The 22,399-nt window shown below is 32.5% G+C and overlaps 1 protein-coding gene, 1 long non-coding RNA gene and 1 other non-coding gene across 6 annotated transcripts; 1 reads left to right on the top strand and 2 right to left on the bottom strand.

The window, feature by feature from the left end:
- Nucleotides 1-1,158: 1,158 nt before the first annotated feature.
- TRNAI-AAU lies at nucleotides 1,159-1,232 on the bottom strand. The gene has a single exon. It is a non-coding gene; the product is annotated as a tRNA-Ile (tRNA).
- Nucleotides 1,233-6,126: 4,894 nt separating this feature from the next.
- Nucleotides 6,127-15,476, top strand: LOC111396223 (truncated transcription factor CAULIFLOWER A-like). Its single transcript, XM_023022582.1, has 8 exons — nucleotides 6,127-6,462; nucleotides 9,064-9,142; nucleotides 9,386-9,450; nucleotides 9,544-9,643; nucleotides 9,740-9,781; nucleotides 10,784-10,825; nucleotides 11,112-11,230; nucleotides 15,111-15,476. Exons 1-8 carry the CDS (start codon nucleotides 6,278-6,280, stop codon nucleotides 15,208-15,210), a joined length of 732 nt encoding a protein of 243 aa, XP_022878350.1. The 5' UTR covers nucleotides 6,127-6,277; the 3' UTR covers nucleotides 15,211-15,476.
- A 712-nt stretch (nucleotides 15,477-16,188) lies between these two features.
- LOC111396222 lies at nucleotides 16,189-22,315 on the bottom strand. Of its 4 annotated transcripts, XR_002702964.1 has the most exons (8): nucleotides 22,121-22,315; nucleotides 21,016-21,158; nucleotides 19,902-20,325; nucleotides 19,242-19,339; nucleotides 18,589-18,731; nucleotides 17,526-17,879; nucleotides 17,303-17,413; nucleotides 16,189-16,437 (listed from the first exon to the last, which is right to left on the bottom strand). It is a non-coding gene; the product is annotated as an uncharacterized LOC111396222 (long non-coding RNA). The 4 variants fall into 4 exon arrangements; XR_002702965.1 differs by having other exon boundaries at nucleotides 17,526-17,888; nucleotides 21,016-22,315; XR_002702963.1 differs by having other exon boundaries at nucleotides 21,016-22,315.
- Nucleotides 22,316-22,399: the final 84 nt, after the last annotated feature.

Raw genomic sequence — 22,399 nt, 5'->3', positions numbered from 1 at the left:
TCTAGATTACTCGGCCAATTCCCCATTTTTGTCCAATCTGATTCTATTTTGATACCAGTTTTTTTAACAAAATATTACCACAAATAAACTTCACATTAATCTTCAATATTATTATGTTATTCATAAAATTTTCTATTAACATTATATTTTATTTTAGATACTTTATCTAGCTTCAACATTTTGGTGAACAAATTATATTTAGAAAAATGAGTGTTCCTTTAATTATTACAGATAGAAAAATCCAACTCAAAGATTCTTTTGATTAAACAACTTGGAAAGAGTTTTCAAAATTCGAGGGTCTACTTTAGTGTGAGACGCATTATCTAGAAATTGAGACAATTCTGAATGGTGTCATATGTGTCACATAAAAGGGTTATCTTTCTTTGAATACTGTATCATAAAAAGAATTTGAGATATGAATTCACATATAATTCAATAAACAAAAACTTAAATAGATTATTATTACTGGTACTAGCTTTGGCATTAGAAGTTGAACAAAGCCATTGTCCAATAGCAATCGAAGGATTTGGCTCAAAGGTAGCTTCAATGGCGTGAACTGACGAAGAGGCTTATTATTCCCATCATTCTGATTTTTATAATTACGAGTAATAATACTAAAAAAGAAATGTTGACAAATCTAACTTGTTAAAGAGCCATGAAAATTCTCTTACTGTGCATTTGAGCATTGATTATATTATTAAATAATTATTTTGTAATTTCTTTACACATGCTAATCTAAATTTATAATTTTTTGTGCATTGTTTGGAGAAATTACATAATTTTTCCACTATAGATTAAACATATTGCTTAAACTTTTTACAATCAGCTAACAAAATTTTTACCACATAATTTATGAGTTTAAATTGTAATAAAAAAATTTTTTAACATACTATATCCTTCTATTTATTCTAGAATAAAAATCTCTCAAAAAGGAATGAAAATAAATTTTTTTTTTTTTAAAAATGGTTTTTAAAGGGGAAAGCTTTATCACTCTTTTACCCGAAATGATATTACGTACTGGGCCACTGGGTCAGGTCCTATATTGTTATTAAAACCGAGGAAGTGTGAGACTTGAAGGCCAGGCCCAGCACCAAACATAACTAGCACTTTAGCCAGGTCGTTGGCAAATTGAAATTTGTGGTATTCATTAAACAAAAATGGCCCATGCAGGTCTCGAACCTGCGACCTTCGCGTTATTAGCACGACGCTCTAACCAACTGAGCTAATGGGCCAATTTGCACAGACCTTGATTACAAATTTAATAAATCTTATCAACGGCATACTGCCATTCCCAACTAACTTTTACGTTGAAATTTTACAGAGCCAGCGGGAGCTTCGAACTTTGGCATTAATTTTAGGTCAAGATTCGGTTCCAAGCAATTTTAATGGGGACATTTCAGTATCTATCACAATCCAACCTTCTTGGACCATGCTAGTAAAACTAATATTTATTGCATTAAGCATCTCGTGCTGCAGTTCTGATCTCTAGTTCACAATGGACAGAATAAAAACTTCTCACTACTGATGGCAAAAAAATTTCATGAAATTGGTTTTCTTGATACAACCTTTCTATGCACCATTTTCCACCTTTTTAAGGAAAATGTTTTTCTGTGGGTTAGGTGGTTTTTTGTTCTCCAGCCTTTATTTTTTTTGGCAATTGATACAAATTCTATCCCCAATTGCAATAAATTTTATTTCTTTAATTGACAATTTTCATGAAAACAAAGTCAAATGAGTACTAAAGATTCAAAATTTCAATATTTTTTAGGTGAAAAATTATACTATTCAAATACATTTAATTGACAATTCCCAGTAAAACAAGTTCTAGACAATTCAATTATATAAAATTCGTTTGCTTTCCATCCAAATTTTATTCTTGCAATCGAATGACCCTTATAGTTTTTTGCAATAGTTATACATTTAGAGAATCATACTTACGATTCTTTGTTTTTATCATGTCTACTAGGGTAGGAGATCAATTCTATCTCATGTTGATACAAAAGTTTTAAGTATAAAATAGATCAGAATTATTGCATAAGAATTCGCGATCCGAATGTCTTTGTCATGCATTAGAACACATTAACTTGCATTCAACACAATTTGCATTTAACTTAGTTAATTTACTCATAATTGCATAAGCATATTATTTTAGTTATAATTTCGTCATAAACAAACACATCACTTTATTATTGTTTCAGTTAAGGTCGCGATATTCAAAATCAAACTAAATGAATTTCTGTGGGACAATACTTGGACTTAAATCCACTTTATTACTTGTTAAGTAATCGTACATTTGCAGTGGTTTTAATTCGACAGATATTTTTTGAGCATCTTCAATTGAGATTTTAATTATTGAAATCCTTTAAAATTAAGCATCCTCAATATCTAGTGAATTTATAAAAAAAAAAAAATTATTAATAGAATGGTTCTAAAAGATTTGAATGGATTTCAAGGTAAAAAATACATGAAATCAAATCTTTTGAAATTTCAATATATTCGATGAGATTCTTATGAAATTTGTGAAAATTTATTCAAATCCACAAAATTCATTAGGATTTATAATATTTTAAATTTATCAAAATTTTAGTTGAGTACACCCCCCATAAGTCTCTAATCGTCAAAACAGAGCAAATTGGTCCCAAATCTCTCATTATAACTGTTCAATCAATCTCTAATTATATTGACTTTTCAAAATCATCATTGAATGACACCGCTCCAAGTCGTGAAAGAATGACTTTCCTATTTAACAAAATGCCTTAAGCAACTATAATAAAAGTTAGAAGCAAATTTTATTCTTTTTAATAGTTGAAAACTAACTAATATTGATGAAATAATACATTTGGGACCAACAGTGCAATTTTCCCACATAGATAGGCAGGTGAATCAAGCTACAATTCAACTGAGTACTTAGAGAGAGCCCTACAACAATCTCCAATGCGATAGTACAACTTAATGCTATCTTTACATGAAACTGGTGACTGCTGCAGTTTATCTAACTCTTCATATAGAGTAAATTCCATCTGCATTAATCGATAAAATTTTATCTTTGAACAAAGACGAGGGACCATTTCCGTACTTAAGGCACAAGCTAGGGATAATTTGCATCAAATTCCCTCAATTTATTTACGGAGAAATTAAAATGAAGATAGAAATACAAAAACGAAAAATTAAAATTCCAAATAATTGTAAACTACGTCATGGAATTTTATAATCTAATAACATTTTACTATCGGAAATTATAATTTAAACTCATAAGCAAAATCCAATCTATAATCATTAGAGTTCTCCTTCATCTTCTAATCATTTTCACCTTTTTTACTATGCGACACTGAAAGAGCCAAAACATTCTTCATTGTTGGTTAAAATTTAAGTTACAAGAATATTTTCTCGGACATCCTTCTCTCTAGTACACTTCGTCAACAATATTTTGTTCTTCGCTTGGAAATGAAGAATTTTCACTTAAAGTGGAGAAGTCGCCGGAATTTGTGGAGATGAGCTAAGTAGAAAAGGAGAATTATTTGAGGAAAAAAAAAATGCAAACTATGATTTGGGGGAAGAGTGAGATTAAGGACTGGAGAGAAGTTGGGAGATAGAATACTATTGGAAAAAAATCGTGCAAGTACGTAAAAGTACAAAATAAAAATAAAAAAAATCAGAAATTTTTGTGAGGTCGACTACTCATTTGCTACTATGTAAATATGCCACTTCCATGCATCGAAGCATTAATTTGTTTCACTAGAACGTCTTCAACAATATTTCATTAAATATAAAAACAAGTTTTTCATCAAAACAATCGTTTTAAAACTTGATCTAGACATTATCGTTCAATTAAGTCCCATTTGGTTTAGCAAAAACTCAAAATTTTAAGATATTTTGATAAAAGTGATAAAAAAAAGTTAATAAAAATTGTGAACTTCATATGTTATTAGAAATAAGTTTGAAAAAAAAAATGAATTTTGAAAAAGGGGTCAAACAATCTAAGCAATGTTAGAATTTGAGATTTCAACTTCTAGGGTGTGTTTGATTGATTTTATTTTTCATGAAAAAATCAAATTTTACTTTCACTCGAGTTTCTACTTTTGGAGTGTTTGATTGATATCTTTTTTCATAAAAAATATTCTTTAAAGGTTGGTCACGTGATCATATTTTCTTCAAAAATGAAGAAAAAAATTCTTGGGGATGGATATGTTTTTATTTTTCGGCAATTCAATCTCTCTTATGTAATCACCAATAAATGATTGACAAATATAATATTTTTTAAATAAAAAATTAAATCAATCAAACATATTTATTTCATGCAAATAAATTTTAGACAATCCAAATATCTAAAAGTTATTTTACTCTCATACAAATTTTATACTTGCAATCAAACACGCTCTTATACTATCACATTTCAAAAATACATGTAACCAAGAGAGCACAAATTTCTAGTGCAACAAACTCACTAGTTGCTACAAAGTTTTAATCAAATTAAGTATTTTTTTAAGGGAAAAATCATATTTTAGGTATATTCATTACACCATTTCAAAAATCTAAAATGAAGTTTGAAAATTCAAAATTCAGATATATATTTATTTAATTAAAAATATTTATTAAATAAATATAATAAAGTTACAATTACATGATTAATGGTCACGGATTCATAATTACATGTCATAGAATCATTAATTGATTACATATCGTCAAATTAGTTGGTCACAGATTATTTTGTGGTCACAAATCAAAAATTTTGTTGGTCACAGAGTATTCAAATTACGAGTTATATTTTATCTATGGGTCACATGGTCACAGTTTGTTGGTCACAAATCAGCTAAATTGTTACAGACGCCCCACCCATCACCGCCACCGCAACAACCACCTCCAACATCATCAACAACACAACAATAATTGGTCATCACGGCCTCTAGAGCCACCATCACCTCACCAATATGAGCACCATCGCCTCCTGCCACCACCCATAATGAGCACTATCGTATTTGTACCACCACCACCACAATAGGCCACCAAATCCAATCTATTACCAACAAAAACCACGACAACCACCTCTATCAGATCTCTTGCCACCAACAACCACCTCTACCACCACCAACCACTATCACCATCACAACCACCACTATCTCAAAAATTACAATCACCAGACCACGGTCTAGCTATCTCACACATCGATTTTAAAGAGTCTCCAACCCCAGCCCCACCACCACAACATCAATACTACACCAAACAGTGCGACGGTGTCATCAAACAATTGCAGCAATGCTGCCCAACACCCACATCAATTAACTACAGCGTCATCATCTCAAAATCCAACCACCACCTACGACAACTACTAAACCTTCGAATAAAATGCCACTTTGAGGCCGATTGAGTACTGCTGCAGCGGCTAAGATCTGAGCGCACCTACTGTTCTTCGTTGCAACGGCGCTCAGATCTGAGCTCCACCACAACTAGCATTTCAGAGCGTCGCTGATTCAGAGCGTTGCCAGAGCAAATAGAGTACATAGATCGGTGATTGAGTGTCGTCGATTCAGAGCGCCGACATTGATAAAGGAAGAAAACCCAGTGGCTTGACGACAAGGAAGAAAATAAATGGGTAGAGCGAGAAATCTAAAGCAGAATAAATTATATTGAGAGATAGATATAAATTCAATTACTACCTGAGTTTTGATTAAATAAACTTTACTCCTGATTATTAAATTAAGAAACTTAAGTAACTGTTTATATGTAATTTCCTTCTTTTTTTTTTTTTTTTAATTCACAAGCGCCACCAACAATAGTCAAGCAGAGTCACAAAGTCATCAAAGTATGAGTAATTCCATTTTTACAGTGTACAGCCCCCTGGGTTCATAATAAATAAAAAATTTGTGGCCCCATCATGTGAGGACCGGGATTCTCAAAGTATACTCAAATTCCGTACATTTCTGACCAATTAAACAGAACCCATCGTACTGAAACATCTTAAGAAAATCTGAAACTAAAAAACCACCGCGTACCAACGTAACCAAAAGGACCAGAACCAATCACAACTCGACAACGCATCCTCATAAAACCACCTTGTTTTCTATGGTGGTTTCACATCCTATTCCGCATGTGTAGGTGCTTTATCAGACAGCAACTTGGCCACCAAATGAAACAAAACAAGAAATGAAAATTTTACTGTACCTTAAAAACTTTCACCACGAGAGAAATTACAATCTGAGTGAAAAAATAATTATTATAATATCTGGGTTTCCATTTTTAGGGTTGTTTGAGAGAGAGAGAGAGGAAAGAGAGAGAGAGAATGGGAAGAGGAAAGGTACAACTGAAGAGGATAGAAAACAAGATAAACAGACAGGTAACTTTCTCAAAGAGGAGAGTTGGATTGCTAAAGAAGGCTCATGAGATCTCTGTACTGTGTGATGCGGAAGTGGCTTTGATTGTTTTTTCCTATAAGGGGAAGCTCTTTGAGTATGCCACTGATTCTTGGTATGGTTTTTCTTTTCTTTATTTATATCTGATATTATTATTGTTCTTTGGGTAATAAAATCTGTTATTTTCTTTAGGGTTTCTTAGTTTCACTTCTCTTCGTCATTAATTTTTATGTTATTTTCAATTCTTAATTTTCTTGATGCATACATCTTTTTAAGTTTTTTATCTTTAAATTTGTGATATGCTCATATGTTTTAAAAAAAATAATTTCTATTTCCTGTGATTTCAAAAGAAACATCAATTTAATTAACATCCCTTATTTCTTCGTTTTCTCCTAAAGATTTCGTGGTTATCTGTGAATTTTGGCCATCTAAATATATTTCTTCATATAAATATCCATCATTGTTTTGATTTGCTGTGTTTAATGAATTCTCTTAGATTTCTTTGAAAACAGTAATATTCAGTTCTTATTCTATTTGTAAAATTCAGTTATTTATGTTTCTGTACTAATTGCATGCTGAATTCATTAACATTCTGGGGCTTTTAAGGAATTTTTGAATTCAGGAAGTTAGAGTAGCAGTGCCTTTCTAACAAAGAATAAATGCTATATATACAATCATTGTTGAGAACATTGATTTACAATATCCTGCTCCGCAGCATCATATTCATCCATTTTAAAAACGATTTTTAATATCAAATGCTCAAATTTTGACAACACATGGTTATTAACCCCATATTTGTACATCTAGCTTTATTGAAATCAGATTATATTGGAAAAAACACAACTTCTCCTTTACTTCACTTGATAAAAATATTGCTAGTCAAAATTATAAATTCGATCGTGTAACAACTTGCTAAATTGATTTAAATAAAATGTATCAACTTCAATGCATGTTGTAATATAGAGGTTGTGGGTTTCCATGTGGGATGACCAGACCCGCAACACACAAAATGGTTGGAGAGAGTGGTTTGAATTTACAACTTCCTATAACCTCCCAACCTACAATATTCTACAACCTCAAAGTCTTGTCTTGTGCAAGGAAGAGAAAAGATGGCAAGGAAATAGTGAAAATCTGTATAGAAAATACCAAAAAATTGAGAAGTGCCTTGAACCATAATTTTGGCTTGAGAACTTATAAAACTAGGCATTTAGATTGTAGATAATAATCTTCTTCATTTTCACTACAAAAAAATATGGCTTTAGACACGGATTTTTTGTTCTTGAAACCACAATATCCTTTGATGATAATATTCACCAATGGAAAATGATTAGTTGAAAGCCTGTAACTATTCTGAGTTATGTAGCACGGACACTCTAACTAGAGTAGTGTGTCTGTGTCAGACATGTGTCGATACCAACACTCTTCGAACGCTCTGCAATAATTATTTTTCTTTCTTTATGAAGATTCAAAATATTTAGGGACGACACATATAACCTCGGTTGAGGGTGGTTCCCGTTGCCAAGCCAAAGGTGGCAAGGGAAACAACTAAAATTCAAAATTGTTATATTGAGGATATCAGCAACTTGATGGGAAGATGACATACGTAGTTAAGGAAAAGTTGTTGAATAACGCGATAATAAAATAATTGTCAAAAAGTCATACTAAAACTAGAATCGAAAACTTATCATAAGGTTATGCTCATCGATCCATTTTATTTTCTTTCTTTAATTTTTAATAATATGAATACTATTAATGGAAAAGAATACTAAGTGATGAAGATAGACAGTATTATTAATTTATGTTATTTTTATCTTTTTTTTTTATTAATTAGTAGTTGAAGGACTAGAGAGCCATTTTAATTCTAATTAGCAATTATTCTTTAGCTTTGTTATTGAATAAAATTATATCGATCCAGAGGTTCTCCATGTCATATTATTAATTAATGCCCGTGTTTAAGGGAATCAACGGTTATTTGATTGCTCTTTTTTTTTCTTTCTTTGAAAAAAAAAAAGAAAAAAAAAAAAAAACACTATCGGAAGGAATGTAGGATTTCACAACACTATGCCAGAAACCTCTCCATTATTTCAACCGACAACATATAGTTAGCTCTCCATCTAGATGAAGAAAACCTTAGCTAATGTATTTCTTTGACCAAACAAGCAGACATGGGCATGTAAATCTTAAAAATTTACTTATATGCTTTCAAACAAATATTTTTTTTGTCAAAGTTAAAAATAAACAAGTTAGTTATTTTGATAGCAACCACTATGTTACTTTTAAATAGACCTTGCTATATGTGTATCAAAATTTACATAAAAAATTACGTAATGTGTACATGACATTTTACCATTTATTAGTTAAAATATAACAACTTTTTTATCCAATCTTTTCACTCCACTTCATTTTCGGTAACTACTTATGTACCATTTTTATGTATAAGTTGCAAAATCTTTAAAAGAAATACTCCATCCCACAAAAAGATAGGTTCACTTTCATTTTCAAACAAATTAAGAAAATTTAATTAATATAGTAGGAAAAAATATATATATATATATATAGAATCCAAAGTTTACTTAAAAGAGCTTAGCCAAAGATGCTTGGTGACTCCAAAAGAAACAGACTTCATCAACTCATTGACTCTACCAATGAAATTTGTGCTGTGTGCATATATAAACATTGCATTCTGTGGAAATTTAACATTTTTCTTTTATGACAGCATGGACAGAATCCTTGAGAGGTATGAAAGATATTCATTTGCAGAGAGGCAATTAGTTGCAAATGAACCCCAGTCACCTGTAAGTCCTGAATTCAACAAGCAAACTTTTTGGTAGTACTCGACAGTACTAAAAAAGATAAAGACATATTTTCCATTATAATGTCGAGTTCTGTCTCATATTGCATACGGACATGCCCATAGGGTATGTATTACTTGTTCGTAGAGTATGATTTGTATTGGTTTATGTATTTGCTTTGGACCCATTCCCATGGAGGCAATATTTTAAAGTTTCTATATTTGTAACAATATTTGAATTATGCAGGCAAACTGGGCACTAGAATACTCCAAACTTAAAGCTAGAACTGAACTTCTGCAGATGAAACACAGGTAAAAAATTTACTCAGTATATATATTCAAGATGAGTAAACAAGGATCCCTGTTTACGGTTTCTCTTACTCTATAGTTTGCTTGTCCTCTCAGCCACTATATGGGAGAAAATCTTGACTCGATGAGCCTGAAAGATCTTAAAAATTTGGAGCAACAGATTGAAACTGCTCTTCAGAACATTCGATCTAGAAAAGTACGATGTGGTTACCTATATTTTCCGCAGAAATAACGGTTTCACTTTATTCAATTTTCAATGTGAAATCTAAAGGCTCTGGTTTTTTATGAACAGAATCAACTGTTGCAAGAGTCAATCTCTGAGATGCAGAAAAAGGTTGTCTCTTAAGCACTTTCAATCTCAAAATGAAATTATTACTGCTTATGATAACAATGATCATTGTGCCTGGTCCTCCCGCTCCCAAATTAGTCTGCAGCAAAAGTTTTTAGTGATCATAATTTACACTTAGGATTTGCATTTGTAACAATAATGAGGCCTAATAATCTCACTGCACAAATTTCAGGTATACGAGCTAGAAACTCCTAACTTTCAGCCAAGTAGATAAACACCATTTATATATGGGTAGAAATGCACTTCAGGTTAAAACCTTTTTAGGGTTTGGTATTATAAGTTAAGCTCCTGTTTGATGAGCTCAAAAAAAAAATAATAATAAAAATAAAAATAAAAATCACTTTTCTTGGTTTGTGTGTAAGTTCTATTAGGCAAGAAAATTTGTCTTTGCCAACATATCAAGAAAGTATCGAAATGTCCTTTGCAAAACTTTTTGGAGAAATAACAAGCATGAGGGCATTTCCATCTTTTGCAGAAGTGTAATAAGGTGTGGGCCCATTTGGAGTTATTTTATTGAAAGTTTGAATTGTCAAAATAGCTAGTAATATGCAATTTAAGCTACATCAAACAGGTTAATTTGCTTGTGAAAGTTCTAGGTTTACTATGTAATTGTTTCAGAGGTTCAGAAGCTCTTTGCAACTCATTTTATTATTTGGCGATAGAAAGGCCAAAAAGTAACATAGTCATAACAGCTAAATGTGTGTATGTGTGTGATTTTTTTTTATTTTTTTATTTTTTTTCCCTTTTTAATGATGACTTGCTGCATTTCAAACGTATAAAGGCAGGTTCGGTTGAAACCATGAAGAGACTATTAGAAAGAAAAAAAATTTAAAATATCATATATTATATTGCCTAGTGTTATCTATCTAGTAGTAGTTATCAATATGATAGATGCAATGAGAAAATACATTTTTAATATTGTAACCTACACTCTAGTAATTTTTATTTATTTTTTTCTTTTATTTATTTATTTATTTTTTTTTACAGGAGAAGGCATTACGAGAACAAAACAACATGCTGGAAAAGAAGGTAAGTCATATTGATGGATAAGCTTACAAATCAGAAAGAAAACGTTAAACTATCTTCTTCTTCTTCTTCTTCTTCTTGATAATAAGGTAATGGTTACTTTCAAAATTTTTTACTAACAAAACATATAAAGCTTATTTACGTATAAATACACCTATTGATATAACAAAGTAAACTTTTTAAGCTCCGGAAACATGCACAACACCATGAATACTGCAATTATCCTTTGTCTCATTTCTTATAATGAATTTGAAGCTAATAGAAATTAATGGCTGTCATCTGCAAATAGATCAAAGAGATGGAGAAGGAAATGGCAGTACGGCAACAGTGGGAACTTCCTAATCCTAATCATGGCGGTAATGGACCACCGTTCCTAATGGCTCCTCAACTTCCTTGCCTCAACATCAGGTGAGTATCTTAATCCCAGGTTCAATGAGGAGAAAGAAAATAAATCTTTATTTGTGCGTGAATAAAAATTTCCTTGTGACATGCATATGTGTGTAATCGAGTACAAATATTCATATTATCTTGAGAGACAGACATGAACCCCAAAAAATTGGATTACACATACTATCCATCTTAATGTCCTATATTAAATTATATCAACAATTAAATCTCCATGAAATGCATGATTTTTTTTTTCATGATTTATGGATTGTTTTGGTTTTTGTGTAACCTGTGTTATTTTGGTAGTTTATGTGATTTCGGTATTGTTATGACATTTGTGACTTCGATACCCTATAGAATCTGTTTGGGAGTGATTTTGATAATTGATTTCTTGACCGTTAGGAGAAAAGTGGGGTCCACCTGTGAGAGAAGAAGTCAAATATGACGGCTGGAATAGTGAAATAACGGTAAAAAATCAATTTTTGTGTGCAAAAAATCATTCCCAAATAGGCTCGTAGTAGTTTACTAGTTTTTAAATTATCCTCTTATGACATTAAAATTTTGTTATCTATTTTTGAGATTTTCTTCAAGGACTAAGATTTAAATTGCATTTAAGAAAAAGGATGTTCACATCATAATCCTTTTTAGTAAATGCACCATTTTATGTCCTTATCTTTTTTCATCACAATGGTTTAATACGAAAGATAAATATTTAGTCACATTTTCATATATTTTATATTTTTATTTATTTAAAATGCAATGGATAAATACGTCTTTACTTCATTTTAACGAAATCTTTGGATAGAGACCATCGATAGGGGCAAGATATGCTAATAAATGAAAAGGTAAAGGATTAAAATACGATGAAAAAAAGTTGATGACATAAATGTACAATGTATAAAGATCATGGACCTTTCATACAATTAAAATCGTGGCATAATAACGCTCAAATATTAAGCAAAAGACTTGAGCCAAAAGGCACTGAGGCCAAATGCGCTTATCACCCACATCCAAGCTATGTCAACACACTTCCTTTCAACCCATCACGTGCACACCCACGCCAAGGCATCGACATGGGGCAAGGCAGAGCAACATGGATCTAACCATTCTCGTTATTCTTTGTGATCGTACTGCTTATGATAACAATGATCATTGTGCCTGGTCCTCCCGCTCCCAAATTAGTCTGCAGCAAAAGTTTTTAGTGATCATAATTTACACTTAGGATTTGCATTTGTAACAATAATGAGGCCTAATAATCTCACTGCACAAATTTCAGGTATACGAGCTAGAAACTCCTAACTTTCAGCCAAGTAGATAAACACCATTTATATATGGGTAGAAATGCACTTCAGGTTAAAACCTTTTTAGGGTTTGGTATTATAAGTTAAGCTCCTGTTTGATGAGCTCAAAAAAAAAATAATAATAAAAATAAAAATAAAAATCACTTTTCTTGGTTTGTGTGTAAGTTCTATTAGGCAAGAAAATTTGTCTTTGCCAACATATCAAGAAAGTATCGAAATGTCCTTTGCAAAACTTTTTGGAGAAATAACAAGCATGAGGGCATTTCCATCTTTTGCAGAAGTGTAATAAGGTGTGGGCCCATTTGGAGTTATTTTATTGAAAGTTTGAATTGTCAAAATAGCTAGTAATATGCAATTTAAGCTACATCAAACAGGTTAATTTGCTTGTGAAAGTTCTAGGTTTACTATGTAATTGTTTCAGAGGTTCAGAAGCTCTTTGCAACTCATTTTATTATTTGGCGATAGAAAGGCCAAAAAGTAACATAGTCATAACAGCTAAATGTGTGTATGTGTGTGATTTTTTTTTATTTTTTTATTTTTTTTCCCTTTTTAATGATGACTTGCTGCATTTCAAACGTATAAAGGCAGGTTCGGTTGAAACCATGAAGAGACTATTAGAAAGAAAAAAAATTTAAAATATCATATATTATATTGCCTAGTGTTATCTATCTAGTAGTAGTTATCAATATGATAGATGCAATGAGAAAATACATTTTTAATATTGTAACCTACACTCTAGTAATTTTTATTTATTTTTTTCTTTTATTTATTTATTTATTTTTTTTTACAGGAGAAGGCATTACGAGAACAAAACAACATGCTGGAAAAGAAGGTAAGTCATATTGATGGATAAGCTTACAAATCAGAAAGAAAACGTTAAACTATCTTCTTCTTCTTCTTCTTCTTCTTGATAATAAGGTAATGGTTACTTTCAAAATTTTTTACTAACAAAACATATAAAGCTTATTTACGTATAAATACACCTATTGATATAACAAAGTAAACTTTTTAAGCTCCGGAAACATGCACAACACCATGAATACTGCAATTATCCTTTGTCTCATTTCTTATAATGAATTTGAAGCTAATAGAAATTAATGGCTGTCATCTGCAAATAGATCAAAGAGATGGAGAAGGAAATGGCAGTACGGCAACAGTGGGAACTTCCTAATCCTAATCATGGCGGTAATGGACCACCGTTCCTAATGGCTCCTCAACTTCCTTGCCTCAACATCAGGTGAGTATCTTAATCCCAGGTTCAATGAGGAGAAAGAAAATAAATCTTTATTTGTGCGTGAATAAAAATTTCCTTGTGACATGCATATGTGTGTAATCGAGTACAAATATTCATATTATCTTGAGAGACAGACATGAACCCCAAAAAATTGGATTACACATACTATCCATCAAATTATATCAACAATTAAATCTCCAGGAAATGCATGATTTTTTTTTTCATGATTTATGGATTGTTTTGGTTTTTGTGTAACCTGTGTTATTTTGGTAGTTTATGTGATTTCGGTATTGTTATGACATTTGTGACTTCGATACCCTATAGAATCTGTTTGGGAGTGATTTTGATAATTGATTTCTTGACCGTTAGGAGAAAAGTGGGGTCCACCTGTGAGAGAAGAAGTCAAATATGACGGCTGGAATAGTGAAATAACGGTAAAAAATCAATTTTTGTGTGCAAAAAATCATTCCCAAATAGGCTCGTAGTAGTTTACTAGTTTTTAAATTATCCTCTTATGACATTAAAATTTTGTTATCTATTTTTGAGATTTTCTTCAAGGACTAAGATTTAAATTGCATTTAAGAAAAAGGATGTTCACATCATAATCCTTTTTAGTAAATGCACCATTTTATGTCCTTATCTTTTTTCATCACAATGGTTTAATACGAAAGATAAATATTTAGTCACATTTTCATATATTTTATATTTTTATTTATTTAAAATGCAATGGATAAATACTTCTTTACTTCATTTTAACGAAATCTTTGGATAGAGACCATCGATAGGGGCAAGATATGCTAATAAATGAAAAGGTAAAGGATTAAAATACGATGAAAAAAAGTTGATGACATAAATGTACAATGTATAAAGATCATGGACCTTTCATACAATTAAAATCGTGGCATAATAACGCTCAAATATTAAGCAAAAGACTTGAGCCAAAAGGCACTGAGGCCAAATGCGCTTATCACCCACATCCAAGCTATGTCAACACACTTCCTTTCAACCCATCACGTGCACACCCACGCCAAGGCATCGACATGGGGCAAGGCAGAGCAACATGGATCTAACCATTCTCGTTATTCTTTGTGATCGATAACTCTTGATGCTTATTTTTTTAACATCTTAAGGAATTAGAAAATTGTTCGTGCTTGTCTCTTTTATACACTTCTTCTGACAACACACTCATTTTAATTGCCTTTTGGCTTATTTGAAAAGATGGAATACGCATCGGCATTGGAGACTATTAATCAAGAAAAGAAATTGTTATCATATATTGTAATGTCAAGTCAAATCGAGTACTGTATACAATAAAATACTTGGACACATTGTTGATAATGTGTAATTGGTATACTATTTGATGCAGTGGTGCATATGAAGGAGAATCAGCAGAAGCCACCAGGAATGAACTCGATCTCAATCTGGATTCACTGTATTCATGCCATCTTGGATGCTTTAATGCATGAAAAATATATAAAGACTGCTTCTTTAAGTAGGATTATATTTGGATCAGAGAATAATATACTCTCGCGTATTTATCATGTTCGAGTGTATTGTCTTTGCTAATTTCCATCTCCTCTGAGCAAATTATTTATAAGACTGTATTTTGCAAGGAGTATTTAGCGAAGAAACTCTAAATACGTTGCAACTATGAAATAATGTAATCTATGTACGTATAACATTACATATGTGACTTTGATTTATGCATTATGAATCCTTTCACAGTAATTCATATTTTCTGTGCTCTTTATTATTTTCATCATCTTCATCTTCATCTTCATCTTCATCTTCATCACCATCATCTATTTATTATTATCAGTGATTTTTAGGATTTGAGTTGCAAAAGAGAAAGGGTCTAAGGCATGTAATCGATTGATTGAAGATACAGTTTGTAATTTTTCTAGTCGAACCAACTAGTCTTACCAGGTTTTATGCTTTCAAATAGAACACAATCTAATATTATCCCTTTTACTGGAGAATAAGATTGAAGCACACAGCTTCCCAGAAAGTTTATGATACTTTGATTGCACAGAAACGGGTTAATAACCTAAATGATTACTGAACTTTGCAAAAAGTTACCACGGAGTCATTTAACTTTAAAAATCACCCAAGTCATCACTGAACCTTGCAAAAGGTTTCCATGGGATCATTGAACTTTAAAAATTATCCCTCCCATTCAACATTAAACTTTGCAAAAGGTTTTCATGGGGTCACTGAAAACCTTTTGCAAAGTTTAGTGATGAATGAAATGATTTTTAAAGTTCAGTAATCTCGTGGAATTTTTTTGCAAAATTCAGTGATGACTTGAGCGATGTTTAAAGTTCAGTGACCATGTGAAAACTTTTTACAAAGTTCAGAGATCATTTGGGTTATTAAATCCACTGAGAGGCACAAACAAGAGGAAAAGGCAAGATTTCGAAGAGTAAAACATATTATTGATTACTGCTAACTTTTCAAAACATCCATCATGGGCAGATAATTAACAGAATTTTGGGTGGATCGGCAAAGGAAAACACAAAATACAGAATTCAACCTCAAAATGCTATGTATCCTTTGATAATCCATATATAAGAACAAAAACAATTGCGAACCCACCTTGCATCCAGCATCAGCAAATTTACATTTCATATCCTCTAGAATATATCCAGTCCTTGGACAGTGGCACTTTAAACTGATTCATCAAAGAGCATAATCTAGACAGGAGAAGAGGAAATAAATGTGAAAATGGAATCAAGTAAATATCAATTCATGCGGACAATGCAATAACCGTCTTTGAAATAAAACTCGAGTTTCAGCAATTTTGGGGAGGAAGTGCACATTGCATACTCTACACTTTCACTCAATAACAGGAGAAATGAAAAAAAGTTAACATATATACTATAGATGCTAGTGTATTTCAGAAGCAATAGTCCACCCAGCCTAACAAAAATTTGCCAATGCATTCAAAGGAAAACATAAATATAGCCCATTGAAGATGTCGAAATGGTATAGCTTTCTTTTCTGTGAGTTAAAAGCACTCCTTACTGATGTTTAAGGGTTCTAGTGGATATTATAAGGAGGGTCGTGTTAATTCAGTCAATTCGTAATATTGTGGTTGAAGAGGTTAAGGCAGATTTAATTGCCCTGTGTCACTTGACTTTCAAATGATTTCAGAAGGCCTTACAAAGGTTTGACCACGAAAATACCAAATGCTAGGTAAAAGGTGTATGCATATCTTCTATGCAGGTCTTTCCTCCACTGTTAGTCGCTTAGAACTAATGAAAGCAGAGTACTCAGAACTAGAGAATGAGATTTATATCTTCTTTGGGACGTTATCATGGTAGCATGCCACACATGAGGTGCAGTTTTATTACGGGAGTGTAAGAGATGAAATAATGAATTTCTTCATCTGAGTGGGAAATTGGGTTATGTAACAATTTACTTCTTTCATCAGCATTTATCACACATGATTATCTTTGATCTTTATTCAAAAATATGGGCAATTTATATACAGAGAACGGTCATTGGCCAATGGAACTGTCATATAAGATATAGAAAGAAGGCCAACTAGCATCCTACCTTTCCACAAACAGGACAGCTTACACTTCTTTCCATCCACTCTTATATACAACTGAGATGATAATGATAAGAATATTTTGCTATAATTTTAGGATTTTTCTGGAGTATATTCTGCAAGAAATATACTTCAAATATTAGCGGATTAACATATTTTGTTTGATCAAAAAGAATTTATCAAAAATTACACATATTGATACTACTTCACATATTCTATAATAATTACCTTCAAGACATTTGGGACATACATCCTCATTGTCTGGTGAAGAGAACTCATAGCCAATTCCACTTTCCACTCTTGATGACAAGACTTTCAGAGAGGACTCGGATTGGTAATTAGTGGACGCTGTTTCACCATAAGATTCATCTATCTTGTGTTCTAGTAATATTTTTATTTTTCCGTGAAAATCAGTTGGTCTAATTGGTTCCGGCACAACTTGGGATTGGCTAGTAACCTTCTCCTCTAATCTCATTACTACATCCTGTTGCACTTGCAAATTTCGGAAGTTGCCACTGTTTGGCAATGCTCTGTCATGAGATTGACTGTTGTCGTATGAAATGTCAAGTGCTGCTTCAGAACCTGAAGGAGCTGCTTGTCGATTAGATAAAGTGATTGCATCCAAATTTAAAATGAAGGCCATCTCTTCAGCAACAAAATTATGATTTTATTATTATTCAAAGAGAATGCCAAAATAACAAATGTAAAAACAACCAAAAGAACTGCAACAAACAAGGTGATTGGAAAATTCTCTCATCCATAATGTACTTTTTGAGAGATTAATCTCTAGTATTCTGGAGAACACAAAGTCAGATTCACCAGATATATTACAGTTGCATATTTTGTTGGCTTATGAAAAAGACATATCAACGTTTTACGAAGTTTACATTTTTTTCTAGTCTATTGAAATAGTTTAAAACTGATGACAAGTGCAAAAAAATACAAACATACACAAGTTAAGGTCAATTCCAATTTAAAAAAAAATAAAAAAAAATAAAATAAAATAAAATCGTTAAATAAATAGATAAGTAACCGATTTTCACATCACCGGGATCAGAACTTCTCAGTTCTCACTGGACTACGTTAGATTTGTTTGGCACTTTTCGGAGCTCATACTGAATACTAGATGAGAAATCATTTTTAAGTCTTTTTCAACAACTAGTTTAACTTTTTACAGGAAATTGAAATCAATGTAAACAGAGTCCAAAAAGGACGATGTACAGTACAAAATTAGGCAAGTGAAAAGCTTGCATCACATGTTAGCTCAAGATAAATAAAGTCCCTAATTTACCTTATTCATTAAGTATTGAATGCAGCATTTGGGACACGAAAAATCTTGGTTCCTTGTATTCGATCCAGCACTACCATCCCCATCATGAACATGGAAACAACAGCAGATGGAACTCATTGTCGTCGTCCCAACTCACGTCTTCTCTGAACCCAAATAAAACTATGAATTTAAGGTCCTTGCAAGAATTGACCATGTAATTCTAAAGAGATTCAACAGTCAAAACCTTTCTTGGTTCACAATTAAATCCATCCAAAAGATTTTCACAGGGTCACTGAAAACATTTTGCAAAGTTTAGTGATGAATGAGATGATTTTTAAAGTTCAGTCATCTCGTGGATACTTTTTGCAAAATTCAGTGATGATTTGGGTGATTTTCAAAGTTCAGTGACCCCGCGAAAGCTTTTTGCAAAGTTTAGAGACCATTTGGGTTATTAACTCCACTGAGAGGCACAAATAAGAGGAAAAGGCAAGATTTCGAAGAGTAAAACATATTATTGATTACTGCTAACTTTTCAAAACATCCATAATGAGCAGATAATTAACAGAATTTTGGGTGGATCGGAAAAGGAAAACTCAAAATATAGAATTCAACCTCAAAATGCTATGTATCCTTTGATAATCCATATATAAGAACAAAAACAATTGCGAACCCACCTTGCATCCAGCATCAGCAAATTTACATTTCATATCCTCTAGCATATATCCAGTCCTTGGACAGTGGCACTTTAAATTGATTCATCAAAGAGCATAATCTAGACAGGAGGAGGAAATAAATGAGAAAATGGAATCAAGTAAATATCAATTCATGCTGACAATGCAATAACCGTCTTTGAAATAAAACTCGAGTTTCAGCAATTTTGGGGAGGAAGTGCACATTGCATACTCTACACTTTCACTCAACAATAACAGGAGAAATGAAAAAAAGTTTAACATATATACTATAGATGCTAGTGTATTTCAGAAGCAATAGTCCACCCAGCCTAACAAAAATTTGCCAACGCATTCGAAGGAAAACATAAATATAGCCAATTGAAGATGTCGAAATGGTATAGCTCACTTTTCTGTGAGTTAAAAGCACTCCTTACTAATGTTTAAGGGTTTTAGTGAATATTATAAGGAGGATTGTGTTAATTCAATCAACTAGTAATATTTGTGGTTGAAGTCTTGAAGAGGTTAACGCAGATTTAATTGCCCCGTGTCACTTGACTTTCAAATGATTTCAGAAGGCCTTACAAAGTTTTGACCACGAAAATACCAGATGCTATGTAAAAGGTGTATGCATATCTTCTATGTGGGTTTTTCCTCCACTGTTACCTTCAAGACATGTGGGACATACATCCTCATTGTGTGGTGAAGAGAACTCATAGCCAATTCCACTTTCCACTCTTGATGACAAGACTTTCAGAGAGGACTCGGATTGGCAATTAGTGGATGCTGTTTCACTATAAGATTCATCTATCTTGTGTTCTAGTAACATTTTTATATTTCCGTGAAAATCAGTTGGTCTAATTGGTTTCGGCACAACTTGGGATTGGCTAGTAACCTTCTCCTCTAATCTCATTACTACATCCTGTTGCACTTGCAAATTTCGGGAGTTGCCACTGTTTGGCATTGCTCTGTTATGAGATTGACTGTTGTCATATGAAATGTCAAGCGCTGCTTCAGAACCTGAAGGAGCTGCTTGTCGATTAGATAAGGTGATTGCATGTGATCCTCCTCTGACAAATAGATTCCTGTACTGTAACCAAATTTAAAATGAAGGCCATCTCTTCAGCAACAAAATTATGATTTTATTATTATTCAAAGAGAATGCCAAAATAACAAATGTAAAAACAACCAAAAGAACTGCAACAAACAAGGTGATTGGAAAATTCTCTCATCCATAATGTCCTTTTTGAGAGATTAATCTCTAGTATTCTGGAGAACACAAAGTCAGATTCACCAGATATATTACAGTTGCATATTTGCAGCTTTTTATAGGCAGACAAGATAATCGGCTTATGAAAAAGACATATCACCATTTTACGAAGTTCACATTTTTTCTAGTCTATTGAAATAGTTTAAAACTGATGACAAGTGCAAAAAAATACATACACACACAAGTTAAGGTCAATTCCAATTAAAAATAAAAAAAAATAAAAAAAAGCGTTAAATAAATAGATAAGCAACCGATTTTCACATCACCGGGATCAGAACTTCTCAGTTCTCACTGGACTACGTTAGATTTGTTTGGCACTTTTTCGGAGCTCATACTGAATACTAGATGAGAAATCATTTTAAAGTCTTTTTCAACAACTAGTTTAACTTTTTACAGGAAATTGAAATCAATGTAAACAGAGTCCAAAAAAGACGATGTACAATACAAAATTAGGCAAGTGAAAAGCTTGCATCACATGTTAGCTCAAGATAAATAAAGTCCCTAATTTACCTTATTCATTAAGTATTGAATGCAGCATTTGGGACACGAACAATCTTGGTTCCTTGTATTCGATCCAGCATTATCATCCCCATCATGAACATGGAAACAACAGCAGATGGAACTCATTGTCGTCGTCCCAACTCATGCCTTCTCTGAACACAAATAAAACTATGAATTTAAGATCCTTACCAGAATTGACCATGTAATTCTAAAGAGATTCAACCATCAAAACCTTTCTTGGTTCACAAGTAAATCCATCCAAAACGAAATCTTTATCTTTCTTGCATTTTCTTTAAAACACAGCGATGTAAAATCCTTTATTGGTTCACAGGTGTTGAATCAATGATAGCACATATTATAAAAACCATCCAAAACAAAATCTTCATTAATCTTTCGTTTATTTTGTTTAAAACACACTATGTTGTGATGTAGGCTGATGCAACCAATTCTCCCATTGCCGCAGCGGTACAAGAGTCGCATTCGAGCCCTTTATCGTCCAGAAAATGTCTGGAAATTCACTCCTATGCTATTAGTTCGAGCCTTGGGTCAAGAATACGTAGGCCCCCACTCATTATAACAAGTAATTAACAGACTGCCTCCCGGGGCACAGCTCAACTGGTGGATCAATCAATATTGTCTTGCTTCCAGCGGCAGGGTGAAGGTTTTAATCCTGGTGGAAACCTGCGGCTAGATTTATTTGGTATGGAGCAATCACTTTGGAGGAGGATCTCTTGTGCGCAGAAGTGTACAGACGGTGGGGGAACCTGTAATCCAGTTGAGGCATAACCCGCGATTTACCCCCTCCAAGATTCTAGGGGCAAGGGTCTTAGGGATCCAGGATTTAGTCTAGTGTAAGATTGAATACTTGGATTAAAAAAAAAAAAAAATAGGTAAATAACAGACTAAACTACAACCCACCACTACTTGCAATAATTATTCTTTACAACAATAATGATGTGACTAAAACCATAAAAAATTAGTACGAACCCATACAAGATAAACATACACACAGGAAAAAAAATCTTGAATAATATAATTGTTAGTTTAGAAGGAACCCTTTGTTAAATACATTTCATTATATGCATAAAGTCAGGAGAGGGCGTCCAAGAAATACCAGAGAGTTATCTTGTTCTTGACCGAAAGAAAAAGAGACGAAAAGGGAGTTGAAGTAGAGCAGACCTAGGAATCTCCGAGTCTGTGTCAATGTTAAAATTGTAGAATTTTTCGCCTGGGAATTAGCCCATTCCAATACTACATGAATTTTGGTTTCTTTGACTTATAGCAAACTATTCCCATTCCAATCTTACGGTTTGGAAATCTATGTTTGGTTTTGGTTTCCCATTCTCAAACTGTTTTCTATTTTAGTTTTCGAAAATACCCAAAACTTATTTGG

Source organism: Olea europaea, chromosome 6 (genome assembly GCF_002742605.1).
Source record: "Olea europaea var. sylvestris chromosome 6, O_europaea_v1, whole genome shotgun sequence".
Classification (NCBI taxonomy): Eukaryota; Viridiplantae; Streptophyta; class Magnoliopsida; order Lamiales; family Oleaceae; genus Olea; species Olea europaea.
The sequence above is the reverse complement of the archived record's forward strand: the minus strand, read 5'-3'. Positions and strand labels throughout refer to the sequence as shown.

Coding starts and splice junctions, on each gene's coding strand:
- LOC111396223 (XM_023022582.1), top strand. CDS start 6,278: ATGGGAAGAGGAAAGGTACAACTGAAGAGGATAGAAAACAAGATAAAC. Junction 9,451..9,543: donor CTTCTGCAGATGAAACACAG/GTAAAAAATTTA, acceptor TTGTCCTCTCAG/CCACTATATGGGAGAAAATC. Junction 9,782..10,783: donor TCTCTGAGATGCAGAAAAAG/GTTGTCTCTTAA, acceptor TTTTTTTTACAG/GAGAAGGCATTACGAGAACA.